General features: G+C 42.7%; 1 protein-coding gene and 1 long non-coding RNA gene across 2 annotated transcripts in view; both read left to right on the top strand.

The window, feature by feature from the left end:
• The window catches only part of LOC306975359, a 62407-nt gene extending 59206 nt beyond the window's left edge, over positions 1–3201 (top strand). The window contains exon 5 of the long non-coding RNA XR_013793692.1: positions 3187–3201. This is a non-coding gene — a long non-coding RNA (uncharacterized lncRNA). The remainder of the gene's footprint in view (positions 1–3186) is intronic.
• A 450-nt stretch (positions 3202–3651) lies between these two features.
• sipa1l1 (signal-induced proliferation-associated 1 like 1) overlaps positions 3652–21305 on the top strand; it is a 41647-nt gene continuing 23993 nt past the window's right edge. Inside the window, exons 1-7 of the mRNA XM_079572137.1 lie at positions 3652–5101; positions 5959–6181; positions 6577–6707; positions 10354–10542; positions 11508–11682; positions 14246–14349; positions 14422–14579. Of these exons, the coding sequence (XP_079428263.1) occupies positions 3689–5101; positions 5959–6181; positions 6577–6707; positions 10354–10542; positions 11508–11682; positions 14246–14349; positions 14422–14579 (2393 nt within the window). The 5' untranslated portion in view covers positions 3652–3688. The remainder of the gene's footprint in view (positions 5102–5958; positions 6182–6576; positions 6708–10353; positions 10543–11507; positions 11683–14245; positions 14350–14421; positions 14580–21305) is intronic.

The raw sequence follows: 21305 nt of genomic DNA, 5'->3' as shown, positions 1-21305 counted from the left end.
GGAGGAACCTGCTGTCCCTCAATTATTGACAAATCGCTTTTTTCCCCCACTGCTCCAGAAATCAAAATCCATTAATGCGTGTTTGGTTGTCAGAAGAAAAAAAAAACACCACATCCGGACTCCACAAACGGATAATTTTAGTTTGCAAAGGGTTTTCCAGATGATTTAACCCCAGCGTGAGGGTCATGGGTTTGTGGTCGAGTAGGGGTGCGTCTTAGTGATGCCTGCTGTGCCTCAGAGGTATAGTGTCTGTAACACTTTATGCAAATGTTTTGTTTGCATCTAAAGATTCCGTAGTGTACAGTGAATTCCTGGCAGATGACACTAACTGCGTATTAAGACCTCGAAGTAGGATGTAAAGACTTCAGCGGAGAAGCCGTCTGCCTTTAGAAAAGTTTGTCTTGAAGCTGTCGGCTAGCAGGTAATTAATAAGACAAGGATATAGACTAGATGATAGATTTTTATGTAAATCTGTTCATATTTGCGGATTGAAATAAAATGGTATAATTCATCAAATTAACCTTTCCGACCTTTATAAACACAGACATCTCCACCGCTGAAGCATTTACATCCTACCTCAAGCTCAATGCGCAGGAAGTGTCATTTACCAGGAACTCGCTGTTCACCATGGAATCCTAAGAAAATATACTTGGAACGCGTGTAAGATTGTTTTAATAGGAAATGAACAGGAAGTTCTGGCACATACATACATATTGTGAAACTTGTGTTCTCATATGCTGCCTAAGGAAACCCAGGAGTAATCCATACAAACATTATCTTGAATTGCTAGACCATTTGGAGGCATGTAGCTTCATCCGTATTCTTTTCGTTTCTTGCTGTATGGGACTTGCTGTGTGGTCCGTCCTGCCGTTTTATCAAATGTCAGATGCTTTCTCATTTTACCCAAACCTTACCCACCCTTTAGCAAATTGACTCTGTAGCGTTTTATAAAAGCTGTTATGTTAAGATTGAGTTGATCTAAATTACATTAATTTTCTCATCTGAAGAGATAGCAGCGTTTTTCCAAATTGTATTCATTCCTTTTGTACGTTGCAGTTGGACTTGGTGAATTGCCATTAAGAATAATGCAGTGACTGTGTTATCAAAACAAGCGTCAGATGGAAACCTCCTTCAGTCTTGGATACTCCCACAAACACCTGGCCACCGTGATCTAGTTCTGAAGCACGAAAACACAACAAGGAGCAGACTCATCTCAAAGCCAGCTCTATACGTGCACACGCAATACTAGAAAATTCAAACATTTTCAACTTTTGTCACCTGGCACTACAACCAATTTCACTGACAAAGCAACAATCTGAGAGGGTACCAATACCATGCACTAAATGAATTGATCAAAACTGAGGGAACAACGATTTTCTCAAGAGACGTAGCTCTAGAGTAAATACTAGAGATGTAAAACAAACGGGCAGCAGCATGGGAACATATCCTGTAAAATTTTCTTTAATAAGCCTGTTTGAAAACTTGATTTCCAACCAATAATAAACAACATTCATTATATTCCTCCAATTTAAAACCATTGTCAGTATGTATTTAAACCATGTAACATCCCCTCTGATTTCATAACTCAACAAATCTTTATAAACATGTGATCCGTGCTGGAACAGAACACGTCTGTCGCTGTCGCTGTGGTTTGTGTTGTTTTCACTTTGGAGATGATAAGTTTCATCAGTCGCTGTGGTTTATCGCCTCCCGTGTGTCGAGATCATATGCCTTAGGCATGTGTGAGTAAAAATACTCTGTTCAGACATTGAAGTGGGGAAGAGCCAATTATTTTTTACTATGAGCTGAAATTAATCATTTTTTGGATCGGCCTGATACACTGGAGGTGGGTCCTGAGCTACTGGCTTAGAATGTGATCAATATCGGCTATCGGACTATCTCTGAAACCGATAAAAAGGCTGATATCTCCGGAACTGAAAGTGAGAGACTTTTTTGCAACGGAAAAAGACCTCAGTCAGAGCTTTAAAATGAGCCCTCCCACAACTCAGGGGAGCGGACAAACATCCCGGGGAAAATAGGTCACAAGTTTGTGCAACTATTTTATATATGTTGTGTTGTAAACTTTTGCGTATTTCAGAATCATAAGAGACCGAGACTTTTATGTTTTGTAATCTAATGATTTTTGTCTTTCAAGCATGCTTCCTCTGAAGTACCGACTAAACGTGAATATACAGCGCCCCCTACTGTCACAGTTCAACACGTTTAGAAGCTTCATACAGGATTATGGACGAGACAATTTTAAAATAAATTTAGAACAATTACATAAAATTAAATTACTTCAAATATCGACCAATATATCGGCTATCGGCCATGCCAACCCCTTCATATTGGTATTGTATCTGACCCCAAAAATCCATATCGGACGGGCCCTAATGATAAGTTACAGTAGTTCATTCATACTCTTTCTGTGATGACTGCACTGCACAGCACTGCCGCTGTTTGGCGGGCTGAGCGACTCTTTGTCTGCTCAGGTCTCCTCTGCCCCCGTCTCACCTGCTAAGAGCAACATCTACTGTATTTTTTTCCGGCTAGTTGATAAAACGCAGCATGTATGGCTTCTAATATCCAGCTGATTCGCTGACCGGCCGACAACACTCGGCCAATCACAGCGCTCCCAGTGCAGCGACCCGACAAATCAGTCAATTTAGCCCAACTACTATAGCACTTAAGACGGGCTCAAGTATCACAGGAGAACAATATATCAGTCGGGATATTTTGTCTCACCCTGTATTTCCCTGACAATGGCCAGTTGTGTGTTTGCAAACTTTGCATGGCATTAAAAGAATTCCCACTTTGTACAGGCAAATAAATAGTTCATCAATGTAGGAGACCCAAATGAAACTGAAATATTAATTCAGGACATGCCTTCCAAGTGACTGTTAAACATTGTCCCCGCCTAAAAAGTGAAAGTACATCCAGTCAAAGAGCAGTCCAAAGAAAGCATTTCCTTCCTCTCCTCTCCCACTCGCTCTCCTAAGAACTCATCTCCATGGAGACGTGAGTGTGGTCTGATTGAAGGTTGAGCCGTTAGCCGACCATCGCTCCCCTGCGCTTTTTCGCCGCCTCTTTGATACCACGTGGGCTTTTAACCATTGTGAGTGCGCCGCTAATTTCTTTTCAAAAATGCTTCAATGGATTTTCTTTCTCTGCGTGTTTCAGATGCAGTGTTGAGATCTGCAGCCTGACAACTGTTGGAGAAAGTCGTTGATCAGCAACCAAACTCATTCGGAATCTGGCCAAGGTGATTCCATGTTTTATTTTTGATCTTTTCAACCAGGGAAGTCGCACTGATTCGGAATCACATTTCCAGGGAAATGTTTTTGAATGATTTTCTACTCTTACTATGATCCAAAATGTGATTAAATTAAAAAAAACAAAAATTCACAAGCTATGGAGGGATTTTTGAAATTGTTTATCTGGTTTTGGATCCAATGAGCAGCTAACTTCATACAAACATTTACTAAAACATATCACCTGATGCATTAGCTTCTGTTTACACTTGTTTTCTGCTTTTATTTTGCAGCTGCAGATGTGTCCATGAGGCCGGCCCATCCCTGCGTGCTGTGGGAAACATGTTGACCCTCTTTTGAAACGACCCACCCTCACCCACTGTCCCTCCCTGGTATCCCCTCCCTCCCCTCCTGCCCCACCCCCCCTCCCCCCCACCATGACCAGCCTGAAGCGTTCCCAGACGGAGCGCTCCGTCGGGGGCTCGGTGCCGGCCACAGACGAGTTCTTCACACGCCGCTTACGCCTGCCCAACGGCGGAGCGCCCCCGCCCCGCAGTGAGAGCACCCACATCCCCTCCTCCGCCACCACCGGGACCAACCCTGGGGTCCCCAAGATGGGCGTCCGGGCCAGGGTCGCCGACTGGCCCCCCCGGAAAGATGGCGGAAGCGGCGGGGTGTGGCACATCACCGTTGAGACCGATTCTCCAAGTTCGACCACGACGAGCTCCTCTGGCTCCGGCAGCGGGGACCGGGAGAGAATTATGGGATCAGAGAGGAGTGAGCGATCGGAGCGAGGCGGAGGAAGCGGGGGCGGTAGCGGCGGTGGGAGCGGCGGGGTGTCCGCGGTCACGGCACACACCAACTTATCGGCCAAACTGGGCCACCTCATCAGCCCGCAAGACTCCTCCATGCTGCGCAACATCCAGAACACGCTCAAGAACAAGATGCACAGCAAAAGCAAAGACAACCGCTTCCTGTCTCCGGACGGGTACATGGGGTCGCCGCGAAAGGGCATCCGGCGGATCCGGCAGCGCAGCAACAGCGACATCACCATAAGCGAGTTGGACGGGGATAACGAAGGCTGGTCGTTCTCCGGGTGGACGCCCATGCACCGCGAATACGGCAGCACCTCGTCCATCGACAAACACGGCGTCTCCGGAGAAAGCTTTTTCGACATGCTCAAAGGATATGTGTCCGCCGAAGCACCCGATCAGCGAAGTCCCGCCCCAGAGAGGCTTTCGGAGCTGCTAACTGTCGCACCCATAAAACAAGCGGCTCTGGACCTGCCTGATGGACCCTTGGGACCCATTAAAGGGAGTCCTGCAAGTCGAATTAAAGAAAGAGAAAAACAGTTGAAGAGAAGGTCTAAATCCGAGGCAGGTGGAGAGTCTATATTCCGGAAGCTGCGCAGCGTCAAAGCAGAAGGAGACACGTCCAGAGCAGGGTCAGACGTGGAAGATGGCGGTAAAGCGGACGAGTGCGCGCCCCCTCCCAAACCATGGGTTTGCCAGAAAGGGTTTGCCCATTTCGACGTCCAGTCTTTGCTCTTTGACCTCAACGAAGCTGTGCATAGCAGACAGAGTGGGTCGAAACGGAAGAACACAACCACCGGAGCGTCCGCCGCAGCTGCTGCATCAGCTACTTCCTCCCTCTCATCCAATCAGAGCGGAGTGTACGGCTCCCCCTGTGGGTCGCAGGAGGAGCTCAGCCCCAAGGAAGGGCTGGGGTACGGCACTAACCCAGCGCTGGACCCCGGAGACGACAAGAGCAACGAGCTGGTCCTGAGCTGCCCCTGCTTTAGGAACGAGATCGGAGGGGAGGGGGAGAGGAATATAGCCGCTGCCAAACAGGTAACTACTGCACAAACCAAATGTATTTTAAAGACTGTACTTTTGCAAATACTGTCGATATACAACCGTTTTTAGCAAACCCAAAGGTCTTATATCTGTTTTCTTTTTTCTTTTCCATGTGTCTTATTATGAGCTGTTCAAGGCTAGGTCAGGTGTTGTAAACATCATTTCTATTAGACAAGTTTAGTTTGAACAACAGTGACTCAGTGACATAGCGTTTGTCCACTCCACAGGTTCTGTGTTCGATCGCTGCTCCGACCAGTGCATCGACTCGGAGGGAAAACTCTGACTCAAAAGTTAAATCATCTCCACTGACATCTCATGCTGTTGTTGCACCCTTGGGCAAGACACTTGCTTATCTAAAGATATCGTGGAGGACTGGCTCACAATGACTGTCACATCTGTCAGTCAGCCCCAGGGTGCAACAACAGAAGTAGCTTACCACCACAACGTGGAGGGAATGGATACATGACGATTTTAAAAACTCTTTGACAAGCTGGTTATTCTGATACTCCGAGGTTTGAGTGAAAGTGAAAAGACACTTAACCTGAGAGCACATTGCTTCCACTCTAAAGACTAATTTGGGTCATCAAAGAGGTGAAATAAATACTTTCTCTGTGATAATCAGATTATTTTTAAGATGCTCTGGGTGTATGGAAAACATGGAACCTGGAAAATCTTTGGTGTTGGTGTCCAATACCAGTATCTCTATCAGAACAGCCCTATTTATAGTTTGAATACTGTCCAGTAGCAATAGACTAATATGATCTCACTCGTCCAGGTTCCGATACAAAGGAATTGCCCTATATTTCACGTGTGCATATTGTAAGACTGTACTGGTTCCGTTGTCCTCTCAGCAGGGGAGCATTGGCAGTGGGGGCACCAGCAGCAGCTCTTCGGGCAGCACAGAGGAGGGACCCCTGGACTCCACTCTCACCTCTCACTTCAGTAACGCAGGCGTGGCTGTGCTGGAGGCCCCCAAGGACGGGCCCAGCCAGCACACTGACCGCTCCAAGAGATACATTGTGGAGCATGTGGACCAGGGGGCATACTACTACAGGAAGTACTTTTATCTTCGAGGTGAGCGGCATAGATGTGATTTGACCTTAAAGATGCTATACCTGATTTCTGTTCTAGTAGTGGAAAGAAATTTGCTTTGTCCTCCTTAAGTATGTAAAACTCTTGACATTTGCGGGAAAACTGTGCCTCTACATATAATTTAGATTTGGAGCAATTTCATGAACTTGCAGGATAGTTTTGTAGCAGAGACCCTAAAAAAGTTACCCTGCAAGTTGTGAAATGTACCGATAAACTCGTCCCTGTTAGAAAAGTGAGGAATGAGTTTCAGCCACAGCTAACATTTGAATTTTGTGGCTTCCTCTTTCATTATTTGTAATCCAAAAATCAGGTATAGGGCCTTTAATTTTTGGTTGACACTGCAAGCACTGACAACTACACTACACTTTTCTTTCTAGAGCACTGGAACTACCTGGGTGTGGATGAGAACATGGGGCCGGTGGCGGTGAGTCTTCGTAGAGAGAAGCTGGATGAGCACAAGGAGCATGGCCAACAGTACAACTACAGGGTCATCTTTCGAACCAGCGAGGTACGCCCAATGTGTTAATGCTATGTTATTATGTAATGCAGGCACACAGCATAGATCTCTCTCGTGGGAGTTCACATGTGCCAATACTGAGAACACGCTGTACTGACTGATGCTACACAGAAGCTATGAAGAGTTTGAAATGTGTGGGAGGCACACATGTACCAGCGGCTCAGCTCCTGCCTTAGCTGATTATAAAGGCTGCGCACTTATAAAGGCACACTTTGAGGTTTGCTAATAGAATTAAAATGGTGTCTAAAAAAAGACTGGCTTTACTAAAGCTAAATATATGATCTCAAATGCATGTCTCTAATCCTTCAAAGTAAAGAGCGGCGTATGTATATTCATAATACCATTTCACATTATTAGCCTAATGGTACGGTATTTATTGTAATATTCGTATTATTTTCTTAAACTGCTCTTTGTAATAATTGTCATGATTCAAAAGAGAATGACTCAGTGTTTTTGCTGTCTGTGATTACTTCACTGGGCTGCGCTTAAACAGCAAAGTATCATGGTCTATGTAGACCATGACACAGTGGGCTGCATAAGTATCCGTACCGCCTTTCACTTTTCCACATTTTGCCACCCTATGAACCACAAACATAAATATATATAATTGAAATTTTATGTTAAAGACACGCAATTGTGAAGTGAAATTAAATTTAAACATGATTTTGAACTTTTTTTTATAAATAGAAAAATGCCTTGAGTTAATAATTTGTGGAACCGCCTTTTGCTGCAATTACAGCTGCGAGTCTGTTGGGGTTTGTCTCTACCAGTCTTGCACATCTTGAGACTGGATTTTTTTTTTACCCATTCTTCTTTGCAAAACGGCTCAAGTTCAGTTAGATTTGATGGAGAGCGCTTCTGAACCGCAGTTTTCAGGTCTTTCCACAGATTCTCGATTGGATTTAGGTCTGGATTTTGACTTGGGCTTTCTAACACATTGTTGCCCTGGCTTTATGTTTAGGGTCATTGTCCAGTTTCAAGTCTTTTGCAGACTCCAACATGTTTTTGTCCAAGATTGCCCTGTATTTGTCCCCATCCACCTTCCATCAACTCAAACCATCTTCCCTGTCCCTGCTGAAGAAAAGCCCCCCCTAGAACATGAGGCTACCCCACCATGTTTGACACTGGGGATGGTGTTTTCAGGGTGATGTGCAGTGTTGCTTTTACGCCAAACATAGCGTTTTGCATTTAGGCCAAAAATGTTCCATTTTGGTCTCATCTGACCAAAGCACCTTCTTTCACATGCTGCTGTATCCCCCATGTGACCTCTGGTGAACAGTAAACAGGACTTCTTATGGTTTTCTTTTAAAAATGGCTTCTTCTAGCATCTCTTCCATAAAGGCCAGATTTGTGCAGTGTACGACTAATAGTTGTTCTGTGGACAGTTTCCCTCACCTGAGCTGAAGCTCTCTGCATCATCATCATAGGAATCTTGGGAACATCTCTGGTCAGTGCTCTCCTTGCTTGGTCAGTAAGTTGAGGAGGACGGCCGGGTCTTGGTGTAGGTTTGCAGTGATGCCATGCTCTTTCTATTTCTGGATGGTGTATTTACCTGTACTTTGAGAGATGTTCGAAGCTTTATGCAACCCGCTGCATTTTGTAATATTTGTGATTTTGACTGGAAATATATATATTTGTTAAAATTGACCACTTGAACGCTTTTGTAATTTGAATCTGCAAAACATGACAAATTATTTTGAATAGAGATAATTAATATTATTGGTTCAGCCCTGTGGGATTTTCGGGAATGGCGGCTCTACAAAAAAGCAGCCAATTTTTTTAACTTAACAGGGCTGCTAGAACAACCCCAATCAAATCAAAACGGCATTTTAATAAAATAGTAATTCACAATCAAAAATTAGATATTATTCCTAAATCGTTCAGCCCAACTCTACAATATCTTTGTTCCCTTTGTTCAAACTGGGGTGGCCTCCTCTTGTTCCCACCTCCCATCTTTGTCAACTGTAATCTCTGCGTCAATGCGCAGCAAAACAGGTTTAAAATAGTGCTTTTAGTGTTGGAGTGGATAAGCTGGCAAACACGGTGAGTAATGGTCCCTGGAGATGACGCACGACCCTCTGAGCTGCCCCTCACTCTGCTCTTTAATTGCTATTTCCAGAGAATCCTGTGCAATCTATAGGATTACATTATGTTTCTTACAATACCGTGTTGAACGCACCGGCTGTTCGACCTTGTACTTACTATGTTGAATACCTTTAGTCAACCAAGGTTTGTTCATATAGCGAGGATGCTAACTGGCTACTGTACCAAGTACTCTAAAATGTTGTCAGCCTGATGTGACCTTCCAGAATTCACTTGTGCTTTTAATATGTGGCATGTGGTCATTTTCCATGGTCCAACATGTTTGCAATGGATTTACCTTTTTTTTCTTCAAATAGTCACAGATGCCACCTGCTGCCTTTTTAGCTTTAGTGCTAATGTGAACAAATGTTAAAATCAAAGGAAAATGATATTAAATACACTTTACATAAACTTTCTCACTTTTTACTGTGAAATGGCGGTGCAGGGCCTACTACAAACCACCGGGGGCACTGCACAAAATACAGACACATTTTAAAAATGCAACAGATGTATTTCCGTGTTATGCTTAAAATGCTAACAAGCAATTAGCGACTGTGATTAGCTTACAGGTGTACCTGTGTATCACCTGTAGTAATATAATGTGTATGTGTAACTAATAGCTGATCTCAGAGTACACAAAACAACTTTTATTACATAAAACAACAGTTACTAACCAAAATGGCTATTGTTGCCAGCCAAAATATCCGCGCTTAGCAAGCTTCCGCCAAGCTATGGTCTCTACCTTCTACTGTGCAAGAAGAGAGAAAAAAACACTCTGAAAAAACACTGTGGATCTTAAAAGCCTCTCCACCTCTCACAAAGCCCATCTATCTATTAGCCGCTGTGGATATTGAGGCCAAGCTATATTTATCTTTATTTATTCATGCCAGTGCATTTTAACCTCTTCAGAGCGATCTTCTACAGAAAAACCTTCGTGCCTTATTTTTGCTGAGCTAAACCATTTTAGCCCAGGGAGTTTCATAGTTGTTAATAAACCTTTGTGCAGTTACTACACTGATAGCCACTCGAGTGAATGAAGCGCTTTAATGCATCATTACTGGATAATTCACTTAAAACAATTGTTTTTGAGCACTCATGTAAGTAATGCATTTTTTTTTACGTTGCTATAATTATATGTACTCTATGGAAGATTTGCTGAAACATTCAATTAGCAAGTATTCTTTTGTCAGAATTATGATGCATAGTAATTATCCTGTCATAGCTATACATTAAAAAAAACTTAAATCCAATACCAATACTTTGACTCTCATTATCTGCCGATAAGTCTGATGCATAAGTGAACTAAAACAAGGCCAGTTGAAAACAAACGCACGCCATCGCCACCAGAGCACATGGCTAATCTGAGCGAGTCTTTTTTGTAAGAATACATTTTTGTGCTGTACAGTGAGCTGTTCGCTGTAGCAGTCGATATGGCACAACATGCAACAAAAAAAAAGAAAAAAAGTTGTTAATGGAAACATAATGTTCGTTACAATAATGTATTATTTTAAATGTATTGCTTTACAATAACAGAACCTCTTTTTCCTCCTTTCAGTTGAACACTTTGCGGGGCTCCATCCTGGAAGATGCTGTGCCGTCCACGTCCAAGCACGGTCTGGCTCGAGGGCTCCCCCTAAAGGAGGTCCTGGAATATCTGGTGCCAGAGCTCAACGTGCACTGCCTTAGACTGGCTCTGAACACGCCTAAAGTCACAGACCAGCTCATGAAACTGGACGAACAGGGGGTGAGGGCAACACAGCAACATGGGAAAACATTTGGGTTTTTGCCAAGGTTTGACTGCGTGTAAACATAGTCATTGAGAAGTGAAGCAAGTTGAAGGTGCGAATTTGCAGCAGAGATATTGTCAACAGCTTGTTAAAGAAGCCTTTTAAGGAAAATATCACAAGATGGTTCAGTCAGTAAATTTAATGACTCCACACCTTTGTTTGGAGGTTCAAACAATATTAGGCCATAATGAATTTAACATCTTATATACCCTTTAAACGCTTAACCGATGAAAAGGCCAGCTCATCACTTGTCAGACAGCGCTGCTGTTGGTTTAACTTGCTCACCAAACAACCCGTGAACCCTCCACTCTTTGCCGAAGACTGCAATAAAACCAAATAGTCATGTTCCTGATGTGATCATCCAGACTGAACTCTAAATGTCAACATGAACGCACCGGAAAGTGGAGCCAGGGCCGTCACTGCAGAGCGACCCAAGTGCTTGTTCTTAAAATGCCAGCATGAGTCACACGTGTTGACATATGTAATGCTTTTAAGGGAAGATAAGTGATCGCTGCATATATTATATATCTATAATAATAATGATAATAGTAAGGCATTGCTTTTCTTGATTGTTTTATTCAACACTTCTAATTTTGATACATTTTAATAACATACATTTTGCTGCAATCAATAATCTCACACTCGAATGGAGGCTCAGACTTAACAAGTCTGACAGAGTGCGAGACCAAACACCTGCTGTCTTCAGGAATGGTTTACGGCACATGCGAGACTACCAAAAGAGTCCCAAGATTGATTGTGAAATTAAAATCAAAACAAACATGCCCTGTACTAGACAAATGACCGAGCTGCCTTTGTCTTTGTAGTTAAGCTCCTTGAAAAGTCGATTATTGGAGTTTGCCCTACAGTATGTCTTAACATTTTCCCACTGGGCAGTTTGTGAGCTGATTCTGTGTGTGTGCAGCTGAGTTTCCAGAGGAAGGTGGGGGTGATGTACTGCATGGCGGGGCAGAGCGGTGAGGAGGAGATGTACAACAATGAGTCGTCTGGTCCCGCGCTGGAGGAGTTCCTACATCTGCTCGGAGAGAGGGTTCGCCTCAAAGGATTCAGCAAGTACAGAGCGCAGCTGGACACCAAGAGTACGTGCTCACACTGTCACTTTGAATTCTGGGTCGACTTGAGTTTTATGCAACAAAACAAAAAGTCACTTGGACAGTTGTGCTGTTTTTATCCCATTACTTTGTTATTACTGTCTTGAGAAATGTCTTGACAAGCTAGAGCCAAATTTAGACTTTCTTCCCCTTTTTTTCCTTTATTAGTGCCACGCAGGTTTGGTCAACTCTTTGATTTAGATGTTTGAAGAGGGTGTTAAGTTTTTTTCATTTCCACATGCCCAGGAGCACAGACATTTGAGAAAAGAATGAACTGCCCAATACAAGAGTCACATGCATTTCAGAAACATGTTTGTTGAGTTGAATGAAACAGAAATCAGTATATGCTGCACTGCTAGTTCAATCTGTGTTCACATTCACCACTTTCCATTCACTCCAAACACCACACTATAAGCCACATGCAAACAACCAGCTGTTCGACAATTGTATTCCCATAACAAGCAGCGATCCGCGGCGGTCATCTGCTGATGTCTGAGGCGTTGCTGCTCACAGACAGAGACAGAGGGATCAGAGGCTATACCTCACTGATAGGGGCTAAAGCTCTTCCAATTTGCTCCAAGTCCTTTCTTTGCTCAAAAAATGAATGAAATTGAAACAGTTTGGGAGCAGCTCTTTAGATTGGCCAAAAGTGCAGGGGTTGGATTGTCACTAGCTCAGAAGTATTTCTGTCTCTCGGGTCGATAGCCCTTTAAGGTCGACCTCAGTCACGTTTATCAGGGCTCAGAATAGTTTTTTACCATTTTGCCGAAAGCCTTTAATGCGACTTCAGCTATTATGCTGTGTCTATAGCAACCATTCCTATTCCTATTGCTTACTAAACTCAGATTATCCAGAATTTAGAAATCTGACTTTTTAAAATTTATTTATCTGAAATAATTCCAAGTAGCCCGTGCTCAGTGCTCTAGTACTGATATACATCATTTGGCTGGTGCCACCGTTTGAGAACAACTATTGGACGAGCCTTTTGTGTTCTCTCTGCGAGCTCAAACTGGTTTAAGAAGTATTGAATAGCTTTCCTCGTCTCGTTTTTTCTTTACTTGTAATGTTCAGTTAAACCCACTCTCAAACAAAACGGAAAACGCTTCCCCCGAGGAACTTGTTGTAATTAATAGCTGTAATTGAGCCGTGGTTAAGTACGGCCTTTTAAACACCTTGTGACTGCTTTGTTGCCCGAACAGAAAGAGTCAATAGTCAGGCGCGGGGGAGGAGGGTTGTTACTGCCTCTTCAGGGATACACAAGGCATGAAGGGGGGGATAAAGGGACACTTGGTCATAATTAGCGACAGCCTAATGTGGTTTTCTGCGGTTGGAGGAAACAGATCGTTAACAGAGCTGAAAGATGAACTCCAATCAAATCACAAAGGCAGGGCAATTATTTAGGAAATGCAGCGTAATGAATGATGTTGTGCAGAGAACTACAGTGTGGTATGATGTGTAAAACCTGCTAACCCTACACTAGAGCCGCATGATTTAGTAAAAAAATACGTGTGTTTATATGTATGAAATAAGTATTGCAACGGTTTATTAGCTCAGCACTTTAAATGTCAGTGTTCTATCAAATGGTAATGATTCTGAATGTGTTGAAAATACTGTATAATATGGCATCATCATACATTCTTCCAATAGCCACAACTTCAGTTAATTACATGGAAATACAAAAAAAATCAAGATAACAGCCCAATATACACTCAACAAGCCAGTACTGAAAGCCAGGAGAAGAGGTGTGTTTTCAGTCTAGACTAGAGCTGTCCAACAGACTGAGACCCGACAGACAGAGGAAGACTGTTCCAGTTACAGAGAAGGCTCTACTGCCTGTGGGTTTTTTTTGCCTAGTTTTAGGAACAGCCATCAGTAGCTGGTCAGCTGACCTTGGGGCTCTAGTAGTCAAAGTACATAAACTATGAGCCTTAAACTCCTGCTTTTTCTGTCATATTGATCCACAATATTGTTTATTTTTAATGCTCTTGTCCAGTGATTGCCACAATTATTATTTTCCATTAATGACCCATTAATTCAGTAAATAATCATTTTTTATTATTTATTTGATATGGACGTAACAATAAGATTAGACAAACCAGATGCATGTGTGTGTTATAGCAAACCTGCTAATTTGCAACACTATAATATAATATATATTATTATGTGGTTTAGAATGATTCAACTCGGCCCTTAAAGGAACAGGCCATCGTTTTTCATACTGAGATATGTTCTTGCCTGAGCTTAGACAAGTTGATACACACCTGTCTGGTCTTTGTGCGTTCCTGTGGAAGAGGGTTGTAGCTTTCAACTTCATCCCTGTTTGGAGCTATAGGAATGTACTGGGAGAGGCCAAATGCTAACAACATCTTTGGTTGTTTAGCGTGACTCAGGTAACGTATCTCTATATGGAAAAACGGTGGCCTGTTCCTTTAAATTTGTCATTGGCCATTACCGACCCCATATTGATCTGTCTCTAATTTTAGCTTACTGCTGTTGCTACTGCATGCTGTCCTAAATTGTTCTGTTTTAATTCTGTTTTCATCCCCATCAGCTGATTCAACTGGGACTCACTCCATGTTCACAACCTACAAGGACTACGAAATTATGTTCCACGTGTCGACGATGCTTCCCTACACGCCTAATAATAAACAACAGGTCGGCATTGCCAATTCTAATGCCAGCATATGCCTTTTTTCCCTTTATACTGTATGTCCTTTTCCTTCGCAGCTACTGAGGAAGCGGCACATTGGGAACGACATAGTGACCATTGTGTTCCAAGAACCAGGGGCGCTCCCGTTCACCCCCAAAAACATCCGCTCGCACTTCCAGCACGTGTTCGTGGTCGTCCGCGTCCACAGCCCCTGCTCGGAAAACACCTCCTACAGGTACATTTGAATGATTTATTAAGCTCATGGATGGGAAGAAGCAGGGATGACAGACTCTTTAAGTAGTTGTAATCATCTGGAAGTGAAAGACGTGTGACAGGGAGTTGAAACAACGCAGCAAATGTCTTTAATGTTATGCATTGATAAAAGCTCTGAGGTCGTCTTTAGCTGCATGGCAAAGTCGTTGACCTTTACGGCTAACTCTCCCCAGGAGTCAAACGGAAACGGGAAACTAAACTAGCATCGCCGCCTTGTGAAACCAGCCAATTGACGTTTCAGCTTCATTATAAAAGTTGAAAGTTGTAGAAGTTTGCAAGAAGAAGCTCTAAGAAAAAAAGCCCAATTAATTTGCCTTTTACATCGAAAGTCTTTTCCACTTTAGAAGTTTCTGCTGTCTTACCTCATATCTTGAAATAGTTGCCAAATTATATAACCCTCTCATGTTATTGCACTCCAACTAAAACCATATTGTTCCCAAAAGAGTCCATCTCTCACCTCCTCTGTACATTCCCACTTTAGCACAGTGTAGGTTTAGTGTTGAAAGCTCCTCTTACAAATGATTACCACATTGTGCTTTCTGAAATCTTAAGAAGAGCCAGGCCCGGGGACGGTTTCAATCCAATAAGGACTAGTTGTGCGCGGTTTATTCTTTGTTGTGCTTGTTAGCTACCGCCCTGACAGGCTCTTCTCTGCTTTAGCTTCATGATTGTTTACTTGTCCATTAGAGGCTGCTTTAATTGCTGTCTGAGCACATTGTGTGGGGTCTCTAATTATGTCCCATGAGGCTTCATTACTGGCTATCAATGCACACCAACTCTTTACCCAACGTGCAGTATATATAATGTCGTGTGCAAATTTGTTTAGTGTTGCGGCGTACTACATTTAGACCAGCTTTAGGGGTTGCTTGGATCTTGATTTGCCCAAAATGGCTCGTGGCCTTGTATTCAAAGCTCGTATGGTCAAAAGTGCCTGTGGTTTGGAATTGAAATGGGAGGACAGGTCAGAAATGTCTCTTAAAGGTCCTAGTGGTGGAATGACATTTGTTTTCTCCTTCAGCATGTTGTAAAAGCAGTCATTTGTGGGGGAAAAAGGCCACCAAGCATCTAAATGTACAGCATTTTGGTGTGAACGATCAGTCTGGTTGTTTTTACAATTACTGTGACAGTAAAGCTCCGCATTGCACTCATGAAAGCTGTGACTGTGTATAAACAAACAGATGCAGATGTTGTTTTCTGTTAATATCTCAATAATTACTGGGTTTATCAAAGTGTACCTGTTCCCTGTCAGCACAAATGAACAAAAGGTGAAATGTTGTTTTTCACAGGCTTCAAATCCCGGAGCCTTTATATTCAGTCGCTCAGACACGAGTGTTGCCTGTTGGAAGGGCTCAAAGCCACAACATTAATATGGCAGATTTGTGTAAGTCATCACTGACAAACTATAATAGCATGCAGGGGTTAAAGTGAGCCTCATAGTTTCGGTTTTAGAGGTGAAATTAGGCTCATCATGCATGAAGAACAGGGGCGGATCTGTCGCAGGCAGCAGAGGGACTGGGGCCCCACAGCAGAGTTGCTCTGGGGGGCCCACTGGGAAACACTAACGCAGGATTCTGACAATAAGTAAAGAAACAAATAGGAACAATGGATAATATAAGTTAATTATAACAGCTTTAAGTGTAGCTAAACAATGGTTTATATTTTGTAGGTTTAGAGAAAAGTTCTGATATTGAAGACTGCTCTGGTTACATCTATTTGTAATAAGGCTGATTCAAAGAGAATATGATCACCTAAAGTATACCAGACAACTGCTCTAATTCAATTGGTTTAATTTAAAACACCTCCCCTTATTTCTTAAACATTACCTGTTACAAACAACATTCAGGGAGTATCTCAAACAAAACACCTTTATGTGTTACAGTTCTGTATAATGATTTAAAACTTCTTTAGAAATTAAGTAATCATAATAGAAATATAAAACACCTTCTATTACGCAAATAGCGATCTATATCTGAGGATTGTTGGGCTTTAGTGGCAGAGTTAAAAAAGCTTTGTGTGCTGTTTACTCCCTGGGCATGGCACTTCAGACACGTTGCCTACTCTACTTTAGAATTTGTATATAATAGACAGATTGTCTCTTATATACACCATACAGTGGTTTTACTTGGGAAACTCTGACTGAAAAAAAGAGGCACAATGATAAAGTGGTTGTGTGGTCAAATTTAAGTCAGTAGGGCAACATTATGTACACACACTTTTGGTTGCTTTTCTCACTCCTGAATGAAGTCAAATAAGACAAATGTTTTCTTGTTTTCTCTACTTTGGCCTTTCCTTTGGCCATGACACTCGAAATGCCCTCTCTCCTTGTCTCCCTCCCCTGCAGCAGTTATCGACAGATTCTTTTCTTCTCTGCCTGCGCCTTAGTGGGCTGCAGGTCTCACAATACTGGAAAGAGTGCCGCTGCCCACACACCAGTTATTTATAAGACCTCAAATCAACCCGAGCCACAGGGAGCGCTCTTTTCATTTCTGCGGCCACTCCCGCTACTGCTCCCTAATGCAAAGCATTTTTTTTCCATGGCTAACTTGCACTACAGTAGGAATGGAACACACTTCAAACTAAAGGGAGGAGGCCAATCACTCAAGTTTGCTTTTTCATCGCTTTCAAAGGTGGCCTGATTTGTTTTGGCATTAGAGGCTCGAAAAAATGTTGATCTCATGAATATTTTGCCATAGACTTAATGACAAAAGTTGCGTCACACATGTCTGTTTTGGGAACTAAAAACACAAATGGCAGCAACTGAGTCATACTTGGTCATTATGTTCCCAAAGAATGAAATCCTTAACATCCTGGCCATCCTTAATGACCAGGTTATTCCATCAATGGATTTCTTCCCTGATGGCACAGGCATATTCCAAGATGCTATGATTCATTGGGCTAACATTGTGAAAACGTGGTTCAGGAAGGGAACCACAGAGTCCAGATCTTAACCCACTGAGAATCTTTGGGATGTGCTGGAGAAGGCTCTGCACGGTAGTCACACCCTCCCATCATAAAAATAAGATCTTGGTGAAAAATGAATACAGCACGGGATCTTGTGACATTGCAGAAGCGCCTTGAAACAATGGCAAAAATAAATACCAAATATAAGCGCGTGTGACCTTTTATTTGTGGCGGCGTCTTTTTCGATCAGGCGTACTGTAGGTGGGTGGCCCTGCAAACCTGAACAACATATTTGGACATGCATGCGCTCAAGTAACAAAATCATTGACTCAAACTTTATAAAGTACTTGAAAATCCTACGTGAAAACTACTGTTTTTTCACGCTAACAAAAAAGTTAAATATATCTACATTCTTTCTCTTAGTAGAATCCTTAAAAAGTGATTAATGTGTAACAACATAGATGTGGTTAGAATGGAAAATAATGAAAATGACAGGGTAAAGCATATGCTGTAAAGTTGCAAATGCAGTCTATTGGAAAATGCCCACTGCAGTTTGAACAGCTCATATTTCAGTCAAAGTTTGTAAAATTGTACCATGAACTTATCTAATCGTAAGACTTGTCATTTTGATATTTTCTCTATATTTTGCAGCCCTTAGTACAGTACATTCAATGAAGGTTCTGCCCTACACCTCTGCTCGGTCCTGTTCCTACCACTCCAATCAAATGTGCACGTTTTCAAAGATTTTCATACCTTTCTCCTACATGAGTCACTAAACTATGGCTGTCTGACTCACGCAGTTGCAGATTGGTACAAGTGCTTTTAGTGCAAAGTGTAATGTATCGAGTGAGAGGAGAATAGGGAAAAAGGTCACATTGGATTGAAATCATTCATTTGTCCTCTACACATGCTCTTTAGAGACAATGCTCTCTCAAAAATCTGCATGATTCATTTATCCTTCCAAATGTCCTCGCACTCTACTGTGCTGCCGTTACATACATCATGTTCCTTTATACTGATACTGTATTTTTGCACATAGTGTTGTCACTTTGAGTACAGTTCATTCATGCGTACTGTACTTCGGGTTCTGTTTGGATTCTGGTGTCAGATTTTTTGCCAGTACCATTTATTTATTTAATGTATTAAGTGCACCACAGATTTGTAAAGTGAGTACATAAATTAATTGTTCCAATTAGCTTAACTTTTTTGTAGACTAGAAGAGAAGAGGCAGAGTGTTCACTGGATCACTGCATAGTAAACGAGTAAAGTTGCTAAAACAAAATAGCAAACACACTTACAAATAAGGTGCTCATCAAACGCGTAGGGCAACGCAATACTTAAGAAAAGAGGATGAACTGAGGCAATCTGAATTTGCAAAAAAGGTGATATGGGTATAGGTATTAAAAAGCGTGTACCGACGTGTTTCAACTCGACTGAGTCTTCATCAGGGTAAGTCGTCGACTTACACGCTTTTTAATAAATCACCTTTTTTGCAAATTCAGAGTGCCTCAGCTCATCTCCTTTTCTTAGCTTCACTTTTTGTTCTTCTTAAATAACTAATCACAAATATTCCACAGCTTTTTACAGTGTGTGGCTAATGCCACTGCTGACGCTTAGAAACATAGAAATAAAAATGAGAAGTGCCGTTCATTCCTTACGTATACGGACAGTTAGCAAGCCTGCTTGTCCAGGAAACTTTTCAGCGTTTGTTTGCCAGCTCAATATATTATTTCTATACCCATTAGCATTCATTTAGCCATTAAATGTCCCAAATCATAAACCATTCAGATGTTTTCAGCTGTTGTCAACCCATTGACTACATTTACGTGAGCTCAAATCACTAATCAATGTGCAGATCATTTGAGATTTTGCTTTGGATAAGAATCTATAATAGAAACCGCAATCTCAATGGCCGCCGCATGGGCGCCGCCATGTTTATTTCCCATACCGACTTTGAAGCTAAGCAGGGACGGGCCTGGTTAGGACGGGGATGGGAGACCGTTTGGGAACACCAGGAAGCCTGGCGACAGTAGTGAGTGTGTGCGTGGTTGGTGGTGGGGGCTGATGTGCGCAAACTGGTTGCCTCGCTTATCACCGAGTATGGGGTGAATGAATAATGCATCACATTGTACACTGACTTTGCGCGTCTGGAAAAGCGCTATATAAGACTAATGCATTATTATTATTATTATTATTACATCCGCGGCCGGCCCCCACGTGACCGTCCCACCGCCCGCGGGCATTGACCACGGGTCCATATGGACCGCGGTGCTGCTGTCCGAGGACAACCCGCCGTCACAAAAACGCGAGTGCACGACATCTGACTGCCGTGCGTGTGCGCGCATCCAAACAGGGCGGTGCGTGCGTGTGTGCGCGCGTGTGTGCGCGCGTGTGCGCGCGCGCGTGTGCGCGTGCGTGTGTGCGCGCGTGTGTGTGCGCGCGTGTGTGTGCGTGTATGTGTGCACGCGCATCCAAACAGGGCGATGTGTGTCATCGTCACTCACCGCTAAACTGCAGCTGTAGCCGCTCCGCACAGGTACAGGTACATCCTCAGACAAAGACACGCAGATGTCATGTGTGTTGAAGTCTCTCCTGCAGTGACTGAGGCTGTGGTTCATTATAGATCCAGTGCTGCGTAATGTCAGAGACGCAGACAAATGCGTAACATCCAATCCTGGCCGTATTCCGTCTCCAAAGCTTTGTCTCCGAAAAAAAGTACACGCAAAACATTGCCAAAAACCTGCTCAAACACGGGCCTCTAATCAAACGCGCTGCTCCGACTGATTTATCCTCCGTGTGAGTAAAAGCGAAAATGAAACTACCACTTAACGAGCGCATGGCCTGCACTGCGTAGTTTTTTTCTTTTTTTTACTTTGCTGCTGTACCATTTGTTTTCTATTTTGCTTTCACGTATTATGAGCCCAGAGGTACATTTTATTCTAAAGCAGCTTTGAAAGCATTGCCAATTTTATCGTAAGGTTATAAATACTGTCTAACAACGATCATTAGGCTATTTCATTTCACAACCTACTTATTATTTTTTAGATTGTACACTGCGTTCCAAATTATTATGCAAATTGGATTTTTGTGTCAAAAAGAAAAAAAAAAAGCAATAATAATGAAACTCATGGATGGTATCGTGTCTTGGGGCTCTATGAATCACTGACATTAATCTCAGAGACCTGGGATTATTAGTTGTCAGGTTAAGTCCAGTTAAGGGAAAAACTACTGAAAAAGGGTGTTCCACTTTATTATGCAGATCATCATTTTCAAGCAATATGGTAAAGAAAAAGGTACTTTCTGCTGACAAAGTTTGAAATAGTTGAATGCCTTGGTCTAGGTATGAAAACCTTCGATATTTCATGAAAGATTAAGCTTAATCATCATACAGATAAGAGATCTGTGGATGATTCAGAGCACACTCCGTTTTGTGCCGATAAAGGCACAATATGGACGGTTTCTGCCAGACAAACACATCAGATTAAGAGAACAGCAGCTACAAAGCAGCATACAGGTATTTGAAGCTGCTGGTGCCTCTGGAGTCCCCCGAACATCAAGGTGTAGGACCCTCCAGAGGCTGCAGTTGTGCATAAACCTTCTATCCGGGCCTCCCCTAAATGGTTAATTGAAGCTGATGAACAGAAATGGCTGCAGTGGCTCAGGAATACATGAAGACTCATTTTCAAACAGTCTTGTTCACTGATGAGCGCCGTGTAGCACTGCATGGTCAACTCAATGGAGTAGTGAATGGTTGGTGAATGACCACAATGTCCCAACAAGGCTGTGA

The sequence above is a fragment of the Gobius niger genome (assembly GCF_951799975.1).
Source record: "Gobius niger genome assembly, chromosome: 15".
Classification (NCBI taxonomy): Eukaryota; Metazoa; Chordata; class Actinopteri; order Gobiiformes; family Gobiidae; genus Gobius; species Gobius niger.
Note: the sequence above shows the minus strand (reverse complement) of the source record. Positions and strands in the feature narration are given on the sequence as shown.